Source organism: Nerophis lumbriciformis, linkage group LG10, assembly GCF_033978685.3.
Source record: "Nerophis lumbriciformis linkage group LG10, RoL_Nlum_v2.1, whole genome shotgun sequence".
NCBI classification, from domain to species: Eukaryota; Metazoa; Chordata; class Actinopteri; order Syngnathiformes; family Syngnathidae; genus Nerophis; species Nerophis lumbriciformis.
Genome location: NC_084557.2, coordinates 21,176,784 through 21,188,191, shown reverse-complemented (window position 1 = coordinate 21,188,191; position 11,408 = coordinate 21,176,784). Strand labels below are relative to the sequence as shown.

Here is an 11,408-nt window from a genome sequence, read left to right as displayed (position 1 = left end):
ATCTGCACACACATTGAGAAGATCCTGCCAACAGTTTTCATTTAGAAATGCAATAATAAGAAGGAAGAGGATTAGGAGTATGACATCATGAAGATGCAATGAAGAGTAAAGAGGAAAGAAAAAGGTTTGAGGGTGGGAACGAGAGCTTTGACATCGTGTTCATGCTCTTTCAGCCTGCGGTCATTGAGATGTAAAACTGTCTCAAAAGCGGCATTCTCTTTCTTCTTGCCTTTTTTTTTTTTTTTTGCAGTCCAACTCTGTGCTCTTAGCCACTTTTGAGAAGATTATCTTATCATTGTGTGTGCAACGTGCACTGCAGGTGTCAAACACAACACCATTTCACACTGAGCCATGAGGCTCACACAAAAACACACGTGTTTTCATAATCCTGTGCTGTACGTTCACGTGTGTAACATGAATACATTAATAGGAAAGTATATTTGTTGGGGGGGTATTCCCAGAAAATGTTATTTTAGTACATTCCGCATGGCAGTCTTGATTATAGCAGACTTCATTGCATCGGGGGTTTCCTCTACTTAACTTCCCTATACTTAACTTCCCTATACTACCCAGTATTAGCCGAGACGGTTAATACCAAATTTACGGACTATATGCCGCTACGTTTTCCTACGCTTTGTACCCTGCATCTTATAAAACGGTGTGGCTAATTTGTGGATTTTTTTTCGCTGACGGCCGTAATGTTTTGTATTCAACAAATAGCTTTCATAAAACACTGACAGAGACACTGCAAAAGTGTGGTATTGTTTGTGTTATGACGCTATCCTTCGGACGAGTTCGCTCACTGCAGGAGCTGCGGGTTGTGAACGTCCACAGTATTTCCTTCCGTTTAAAACCAAAAGTATAAGTTCCGTCTACTAGTCGTCCATAGCGTTTTACTCGTGTGGGTTCTTCATTCATCATTCCAAGCAACGTTTCACCAAAGTTTTACCTTACAACTAACATAATTCATTCTTACCAAGATAGTATTGTTTTCATGCATATTTAGTATTTGCTATCGTAATGCAATCGAGATAGCGTCGTTAGCACAAGCTAACATGTTAACATGTTTACAAATGTCTGTGTTAATATTATCAACTTACAAAAGGCATTCTTTTTTGTATTGTTTCAGTTTCACAAATTCCTCAGTATATTCGCCAAAACCTCACCCTGGAGTTATTGATTCCGTTTAGCTGATTGGAGAGCTAACTTCCGCAGCTAGTGGGTTCATGACGATGACTTCTGTTTTGTTTGATCAGCTGTTTTACTGCCATATTACAGACACCAATTGGACACAATTAAGGTATGTAAATAAACATTTACAGAATATTTCTGTGTAAATCAACTAATGATTAATTTCATAATCGATTAATCTGTCGATTATTACTTCGATTGATCGATAAATAATCGGATAAAAGAGACAAACTACATTTCTATCCTTTCCAGTATTTTATTGAAAAAAAAACAGCATAGTGGCACCATACTTACTTTGATTATTGTTTCTCAGCTGTTTGTACATGTTGCAGTTTATAAATAAAGGTTTATAAAAAATAAAAGAAAAATTGCCTCTGCGCATGCACATAGCATAGATCCAACGAATCGATGACTAAACTAATCGCCAACTATTTTTATAATCGATTTTAATCGATTTAATCGATTAGTTGTGCAGCCCTAATATATATACATAACTGTGGCTTATAATCGGTTGCGGCTAATATACAGAAAAGCATTTTTTCCTTCTAAAATTTAGTGGGTGCAGCTTAAATACAGTAGTTAATATATTTTGTCTATCTTAAACCCCACTAGACACAAGCGCAACAATTGGGCAACACAAATGGCAACTTCCTGTAAGCCAGGGGACATGTCTCAAAAGTGTCACAATATACTTTTTTTTTCAATTTCACATTTATGATCAATTCAGGCCTACATATAGCTGCTGGTAGAGGTAGTTAACAAATGAAGTCATGTGGTTAAAACGTATTTCTAAAGGGAATACTTGGTCACCCAGGCAGCCCCCAGTTAATTGGGTTGGAGACCCCTGTATTACATCATCCTAAAACAGCAGTTTATCACCGTGACATTTCTGTTCACTAAATAGAGGAGGACACTTCAGTCTCAACTCGGCGCCTACTTGAAAAGCGATGACATCACCCTGTGGACTGTCAATCTCAACTGTTCTGACACAATCAGACATCAATCACCCACTGTGCCCTCTAAACACACACCCTCATCCCTTCTTGTGGCTGCAATTCAAGCCTTTGTGGAGCCCAGGGGGACATGTGTGTAATGATGTCATGTTCGGGGGGGCAAGGTGGGGGTGCACACATTGAAATGCTAATGTACCCTCGTAGGGTTGAGGGGACAGCTGGAGGGGCACACAGGATGGCGTCATGTCTCTCCTGATATGAACCACAAGAGGAGTGCTGTGGTGGGGTGCGGGGTGGCCATTCACGCAGACCAATGCTTGCAGGCTGTGTGTGTATTTGTGTATGTGTCCATTAACGGGAGACTGAAAGCCATAGAGGGGCTTGAACGGGAGAGAAGTTTGCATTGATAAAGCAGTCCATTGTAAATGGGAGTGATGATGTAACATTCAGAACCGTGGTGTGTATCTCTGTCCAGAATGGTCGAGCATTCGTCTTTAGACTGGGATCCAAACATCTGCTACTTCTGTATAGCCAGATCCCCTCTTTGAAAGTGACTAATAAGTACGTTTGCTTTAAGAAATGACGGATGACGAAAAGCTCCACTCTCACTGGGGAAGGAGGGAGTGAAACGGCAGTTGCATAAGTGATGAAACGGTGGGGAAAAAGGAAGTCACCGCTGGCGACACACTGCCCCCTTTTCCCGGATCTGTAGTCGCCTTTTTAGACCCGGTGTGTTCACAGCTGGGTTCGTCACATCCTGACAGTATTTTCCAGAAGTGCACGGCGTCAAAAAAAAAAAAGGTTCAGCAGTATTTAGAATGCACTCTTCTGTAGAAGGCAGCAGTTGTTGATATTGGCGCTACACAAATATGTGTTGATGTGTAAAGTAGAAACATGTCATGCTTGGCTGGTGATCATACCGCACTGAGGATGAACTAATCCTTCCCACTTGACCTTCTGATGTCATGTTGGGAGACAGCTGGGCGGGTGTGTGTTCTGTGTTGTGTGTGTGTCACAGGGTATTTCAAATGACCTCATTATGAGTCCTCAGTGTGTTTGAGTGGGTTTTGTCTTCAATCAGGACTGTTACACGTGTCATCTTTTTTCGTAGACTGTAAGTCTGTGTGCGTATGGGTAGACTGCAAAAAGTGTTGTGGTAAATTCCCAGCTATGAAATATCCATCCATCCATCCATTTTCTACCGCTTATTCCCTTTGGGGTCGTGGGGGCGCTGATGCCTATCTCAGCTACAATCGGGCGGAAGGCGGGGTACACCCTGAACAAGTCTCCACCTGAAATATCTTCACATCAATTTACTATAACTGTAATTTTACAGGTACCAGTGTTAATTTTGTTGACTACTAATTTACATCATAGATGAAGTGGCGACTTGTCCAGGGTGTACCCCGCCTTCCGCCCGATTGTAGCTGAGATAGGCTCCAGCGCCCCCCGCGACCCCAAAGGGAATAAGCGGTAGAAAATGGATGGATGTAAGTCTGTGTGCGTATGGGTAGACTGCAAAAAGTGTTGTGGTAAATTCCCAGCTATGAAATATCTTTACATCAATTTACTATAACTGATTTTACAGGTACAAGTGTTAATTTTGTTGACTACTAATTTTCATCATAGATGAAATGGCGACTTGTCCAGGGTGCCCGAAGGCACCTGGGATAGACTCCGGCATCCCTCACAACTCAAGAGGGACAAGTTGTAGAAAATGGATGAATGGATGCATATCATATAACAACCTATTTTCCCTGGCGAAAATGAGACGATAATTACCGGATTTTTCAGACTATAAGGCTCACGTAAAATCATTTTTTTCCCCTCAAAACTCGACAGTGCGCCTTATAACCCTGTGCGCCTAATGTACGGAATGATTCTGGTTTTGCTCACCGACCTCGAAGCAATTTTATTTAGTATGTGGTGTAATGATAAGTGTGACCAGTAGATGGCAGTCAAACATAAGATTTTCATGGTAAGAGGTATGATGGCAATATCACTCAAGTAAACAACACCAACATGTTATATGTGCCATTGAGAATGTAGAACATTACACACGGCGCTCAAAAATCTATCAAAATGTTTAAGTACGACTTTGGTAAGCTATGAAGTCGCTGAGCTTGGTGGATTATCGGCGCATTAAACATCCAATCCAATCCACTTTGTTTATATAGCACATTTAAACAACAAACATGTTTCCAAAGTGCTGCACAACAATATTAAAAACAATATTCAAATATTATCCTTAGCTCCGCCAATGACTGAATAAAAAGAACAAATAAATACATATAAAACCAATATAAAAACAATATAAAAATAAATATGATTAAAAACTATTTTAAAGGGTAAAACCAATTAAAACAGTAAATAGAAATCAAAATTTAAAAAAACAGAGGACAACAGAGGACTACACAACTCATGTAGTGTTAAAAGCCAAAGAATAAAAGTGGGTCTTAAGACGAGACTTAAAACACTCCACTGTGGGAGCAAACATAGGAGTATTATTATGGTGTGTGTATAAGGTAAGACATTACCTGGCGTTTTGTTTTGCAATATTATTCAAAAGCAACTTTTCTTACCTTCTGGTACCTGCTGATTTGTATTTGGGAACTGCATAAATCCTGAAAAATTGCGCGCTTCCGCCTTTGTAGTCCGTACCGACGACGTAGTCGATAAGCTTCTTCTTTTTCTCTATCTTCTTGTTATGTGGTATTCATCCTCCGCTGTTGCCATTTCTAATATAAAGTAGTGTAAAGTTCTTACTTATATCTGTCAGTAAACTCGCCATGAAAGCGCTAAAACATACCGGTGTAGTGAGTTTACATTATTCACCCAAGGAACTTTAGTTATTAGAGTTCCGATCAGACGTTTTTTTGCGGGACACATTCCGGCCTTGTTGTTGTTTCCGGATGAGGAGAAGCTGCTCCGTTATTGATTTTAATAAAGTCTGAAAGTTATTAAAACAGTTAGCTCCATCTTTTGACACTTCTTCCACTCCCGTCCTTGCACGCTACACCGCTACAACAAAGATGACATGCTACGGTATTAGTCGTAAGCTAGTTACGGCAAGAGATCAGCATCTGAATAGCTTATGAGTTTGTAATGCACAATACAATGCAATAGGACACCAATCTGTACTGACTAAAAACAATCATATTACAGTATCTGTAAAGTATTAGCCCACATTCATGTTTTGTTTGTACACAGCGAGCCAGACAGTGTGTGAACTGTAGTTGTAATAACAAGCATGACGTACTATGTGTATCATGACCAAAATAAAGTGTGACTCACTCGATGGACAGTTGTCTGTTTAGTGCAGCTGGCCAGGCAAGTTTTTTCAAGTTGATTTTAGGTAAGCACGGCATATTTGTGGGCATAGCTCGGCTCCAAGTTCCACATTTACAGCGCAAAGTCACGTCAACCTCACTCTCTCGGCTTCCGTCTGCTCCAACATTTCAGTCTCTTCTTCGTGCTCGCTTCTATAAGCAGCAGTTCATCCTCCGTATATTCAGCTTCAAAAAGATTAGGTTGTGAATCCCCATTTAACCAAAAATAATATTGTTTTGGTTTCAATTAAGTTTTCAGTCATATATGCCATGAGTAAAACACACCCGCGTTTGTTTCCGGAAGTAGGAACACACATGTCGGAAGTGCGCTGCTATGGAAACGTTAATAAGTTCCAGTAATGCATAAAATTACCAAAATTCGGTAAATATTGTACATATTACATATTGTTATGAATGTTGATGGGGGGTTTTGAAGGCTACAACGGTGACTCCCATTAGCTGCATTTTGCAAGCGTTTTTTATCATCTTTAGAATCATTTAATCTCTCATAATAATTGTGAACAATTGGCAAAATTCCCCAAAAAAATGCAGTTGCCCTTTAAGAGACAAATCAATTTACCGTATTTTTCAGACTATAAGTCGCAGTTTTTTTCATAGTTTGGCCGGGCTCCAGTGCGACTTATATATGTTTTTTTTCCTTTTTTATTATGCATTTTCGGCAGGTGCGACTTATACTCCGGAAAATACGGTAGCTTTACAGTAATTTCTTGTCTACGAGGGCTTTGATTACAGTAATTTACTGTGAAATATCAGTTAATTGTTGTAAAATATAAGCCTAACGTAATTTACAGTAATTTCTTGTATTGTTACAGTATATTTTGAAGACAGTATTTTACTGTAAAAAAATGTGTAATCATAGTAATTATTCAAGTGTAGTCGTGAGGGAGTATGTGCGTTCCTTTGACAGCGTCGTGTGTTTATAGTATCCAGAAAACACACAAGGGGGGGACGCCGCCAGCCAGCTGTCACCACTGTCTTTCCTCGTTGTCATGACAACTCATAGCAGGGAGGAAGGTCAGGTGACAGGGTGACAATAACACGCTATCGGCTTGTGTGACCAACGTCCGTTTGACGAGCAGGGAGGTGTTGGTAATTGGGTTGACGTCACGTTTCAGCCCTCTAAAACAACACGGGCTGCACGTCTCTTATCTCTGATTGAGGCGCTACATTCCTGGACCCGTCACTCATTCTTTGGAGTGGTTTGTCATGTTTATCCAGCCCAGCATGAGGTCAGCTTTACTGCAGTCAATCCAGACACGCATATAATTGTAATGGCCAGAATATTTTTAGAAGAGCGTGTCCAGCTCACTTCCTAACACACACTTTCTCCCCACACTCGTGCTGAATATACACACTGTGTGTGTGTGTTTGTGTGCACACTGTGGAACGTCCTGTCTTGTGTACTTCTAACAAACTCTCCAACAGTGTTCTCACGTAGAAAAGGGAAATGGTTGCTGTGTGACATGACCGGTTTTCCTGTTGTTTTAGTTGCCTCTGCATTCCAGTACAGTGCAAGCAACTATAGGATCCCGGGGGCAAGACTGCGCGAGGCCGAATAGATGATATATGGCGTCATATTTACAAACCACTTATCTTATCATTTGTTCCGCATTCATTCATCCCCTCACTCCCTCATGCCGGGAGGAGCACTGATGTCATCTCTCCGCTGGTTGCCATTAATAGCAGCAGATTGACAGGAGATCCACATAGCACTTAAAGTGGCAGAGTTCTCCTGAACAATGATTTTAAGCTCCTTTTAAAACACTTCCTTGTGGTCTTAGACAAAATATATATTGCTTTGGTGAAAATCTTACGTAAATTCTGCTTCACAGTCACTTTTATAGTGTAGTTTTTCTTAGTCTTACCTTTTGAAAATGTACACATAATTTATATATTGAAGTTGTCGCCGCTATTATTTTTTTCAGACATGATCGAAAATAAACTTCAGAATCAGTTTATAGATCAGGGCTGTCAAACTTATTTTAGCTCAGGCCGGACTATTAAAATCATGGCATTAAAACTAAAAAATAAAGACAACTTGAGATTGTTTTCTTTGTCTTACTTTGGCCAAATATAGAACAAACACATTCTGAAAATATTACAATCAAAAATATACTTGCAGCGGTAAAGTTTAGATCCATGAAGGAAAGAAGAAAGTGAATGAATGTTTGACTGAATACATTTATGAATAAAAATTTGTTTTCTTTTGTGTTATTTTTTTTGTGAATTAAGTCATGTTTATGACAACCTTTTTCCAAAACACAATATAGAATGTGACATATAACAGGATAATGCATTTGTTTTCAAAACGGTTACAAAAAAGTGGGAACCCAAAAATGTACTGTGGGACCCTATTTTTGTGACTTGATGGGGTCCCTGGAACCCCATTTTGAACATTCCTAGCGCCAACACTGATGAAGTTACGGTGCGTGCAAAACAGCAGCAGGTGGCTGTGGCCTGCGGGCCGGTTCTAATACTAATCAAATATCATCCCGGGGGCCATAGATAATTGGCCTTGACTTTGACACCCCTGATATAGATTCACCCAGTCAATATATTAGGTACACCTGCACACTCTCTGATCGATTCAGACTGCATTTAGCAGCATTTATGTCACTGCATGTTGCACGTCAGCGTTATTATGCACATGTCAAGGTTAGATGAAAATAATATTTATCTGACCTTTTTTTTTGTGTTTCCTCATAGCATGGAGGAGGAGAAGGAGGAGGAGCTCCTCCCTCTCTCTGGCTGAGAGCTTTACTTAATGTCCAAATAAGCACATCCGCCTCGCTGTCACGTCACAACGTCGCCGGACGCAAACCGAGGCATCCAAAACTGCGCGCGAGCTCACGCCAAAATGCATGAACCGTATGATCGGATGCTTATCCAACATTGTAACAACATTCATAAGTCAGAAAGGACTAAATTAATTCAACCACGGGGAGTCGGAGGTTTGCCTTAGTTGACACATTTTTAATTATTTCTGCTTACCTGCTTTACTTTGTTACAATGAGTCCTGCTGACATGATGCTGTGTGTGTGTGTGTGTGTGTGTTTGTGTGCGTGCGTGCGTGCGTGCGTGCGTGCGTGCGTGCGTGCGTGCGTGCGTGCGTGCGTGCGTGGGTGGGTGGGTGGGTGGGTGGTTGTGTGTGTGTGTGTGTGTGTGTGTGTGTGTGTGTGTGCCCTTCAAGCAGCACTTTGCCGTGTGTGCATCTTTTGCACACTGGTGTCACATCTTCCTCTAGCTCTGTGGACGTACATGCGCACTGTGTCCCAGATTGGTCCGTCTGAAACAAGATTAAGTGCTAATCTCGATAGTTTCTTAGAAGCATCCCCCTAGTTTTCTCTACGAGGTCATTACCCACACAATATACACACACCACCTCTTCCCCTGTGGTTATACAACCATAAGGCTGCAGACTCTTGCACAGAACTGTTGAGAATCATTGAGAGTGAAGGAGTGTGTGTTCTCAGGTTGACTCTTTAGGGTGTGTTAGTGCCTTGTTTGTGTGTGTGTGTGTGTGTGTGTGTGTGTGTGTGTGTGTGTGTGTGTGTGTGTGTGTGTGTGTGTGTGTGTGTGTGTGTGTGTGTGTGTGTGTGTGTGTGTGTGTGTGTGTGTGTGTGTGTGTGTGTGTGTGTGTGTGTGTGTGTGTGTGTGTGTGTGTGTGTGTGTGTGTGCAAGGGGTCACACTGTGCGCTAGTCAGCGGGATGTTACTGGGCCTCTGTCCTGGCCCTGCACCTGTGGCCTCTCTCATTCCCTCAGCCTGACGCAATGCACTTCTGCAGGACATGAGCTCATGCAGGAAACAGAGCCGCACACACACACACACACACACACACACACACACACACATATACACATATGCCAAAAGTGGAGCCGCCTGCCTCTTAAAGGGCCAGACAAGCACATTCCTGGCCACCCTGCAGTAACCTCACACAGAAGAACAAGAGAGAGTCTTCTCAGGACTCAGACATGGTAGCCTCTGGAAGTCTACAAGTTGTTTACTCAGCTAATGGTGGCGGATTTATTTGACTTCGGAGACCTTGCAGGAGTCCAATTATGCTGCATGATATGTTGGAAACCATTAGAGGAACTAAGCGATTCTGTCATTCTTTTTATGCAGGGGGCTTTGCTGCGTTCTCCTCCTGCTTCCCCGGCCTGTGTGAAGGGAAGCCAGCCACTGCTCTTCCTATGAGCTTGTCCCAGCCCTGCTTGCCTGTGGCTAATGTCGGACCCACCCGCATCCTGCCACACCTCTACCTGGGCTCTCAGAAAGACGTCCTCAATAAGGTTTGTGGACTTCTACTACAGCAACAAATGGGATAATTGAGATAAATGTAACGGCAATGCTGAATTGGATTCAATTAAGTAAGGCTGCAACCTGATGTGATGTTGACGTGTGTGTGTGCAGGATCTGATGCTCCAGAATGGTATTACGTACGTGCTGAACGCCAGCAACACCTGCCCCAAGCCGGACTTCATCAGTGAGAGCCACTTCATGCGCATCCCAGTGAATGACAACTACTGCGAGAAACTGCTTCCTTGGCTGGACAAAACCAACGAATTTATTGGTAAGCTGAAAGATTATCATGTGGACAGTAAATGTTGGTATCGATCCGATATCAAGGGAACACAGGGTAGTATCAGCCACTCTGTTACTTTTGACTTGACAATCTTTAAGGTCATGCATGGAATGCTGTGAACAATACAACTCGGTTGATGATTAAATACAAAAATTGCATGAATCATGTATAAACACAGATTAATGTTGCAGTTTATTTTTGACCACCCATCCTCTTATACCTTACCCTTTGCATGGTAACCTGAAAGCTATATGGGGTTTAAGTGGGGCGCTATACGGTCAGTGATCAGGTCAGTTCATACGTCAGTGGAAATATGAGTGGGGGGACTCTGACTGGTGTGCCAGTTGGTAAATAACATTTCAAAATAAACCTTAATAAAACGGGTGTGTTTTGAACAAATACATGTAGTGCATTAAAATAACACTCCTGTATGACATTCTGACAAGAGCGTTACATTTGTGTCTAAATGGTGGGCTCATTTTTTAAGTTCCTTTAAATTATACAAGCAAATAATTGTGATTAATCAAAATTTTAAAACAGCACTAATGCAAATGTATAAAAAAATAAAACATACCGTAATTTCCGGGCTATAGAGCTCACCGGTATTTATTTTGTACATATATTAGCCACACCGCAGCATATATAAGCCAAAGATATATACCAGTACGAAATATTTTGTAAATGTTTATTTACATACCTTAATAGTTTCCAAACAGTGCCTGTGACATTCCAGTAAAACGGCTGATCAAACAAAACAGAAATCATCGTCATGGACCCATTAGCTGTGCAAGCTAGCTCTCCAATCAGCTAAACAGACTCAATAACTCCACGGTGATGTTTTGGTGAATTTACATAACTGAAATTATACAAAAAGAATGCCATTGAAATGTAATACTACTAACACAGACACTTGTAAACGTGTTAGAATCTTCGCTAATGCTAAGAATGCTAGCTTGATTACATTACGGTAGAACCTGAATGCAGCTGGGATAAGCTACAGCCACACCTGCAACCCCGAGAGGTTGCATGGAGAACGTACAAATATGCATGGAAATACACCTATAGACATCACACGTGATGGTTTAGTAAGTATGGGTTGTTCTAGTTATATTGTAAAACTTCTAAACCGTTGCTTGGAGTGATGAATAAAGAATCCTTTCGAGCAGGAACACTATGGATGTTTATACTTAGGGTTCAATAAACAAAACAGAAAAGTACATTTTCAACCCGCAGCACCTGCAGTTAGTGAACTCGTCCAAAAGATGGTGCCATAACACAAACAATAACACTTCTTTTCAGGGTCTCTGTTGGCGTAATATGAAAAGTATTT

At 41.3% G+C, this 11,408-nt stretch overlaps 1 protein-coding gene across 5 annotated transcripts in view; it reads left to right on the top strand.

Moving 5' to 3' along the window:
* Positions 1-11,408, top strand: part of dusp8a (dual specificity phosphatase 8a) — an 82,725-nt gene that overhangs the window by 68,748 nt on the left and 2,569 nt on the right. For all 5 annotated transcript variants that reach the window (XM_061970028.2, XM_061970029.1, XM_061970030.2 and 2 more), the window contains 2 exons: positions 9,619-9,785; positions 9,907-10,066. In XM_061970028.2, coding sequence (XP_061826012.1) covers positions 9,619-9,785; positions 9,907-10,066 — 327 coding nt within the window. The remainder of the gene's footprint in view (positions 1-9,618; positions 9,786-9,906; positions 10,067-11,408) is intronic.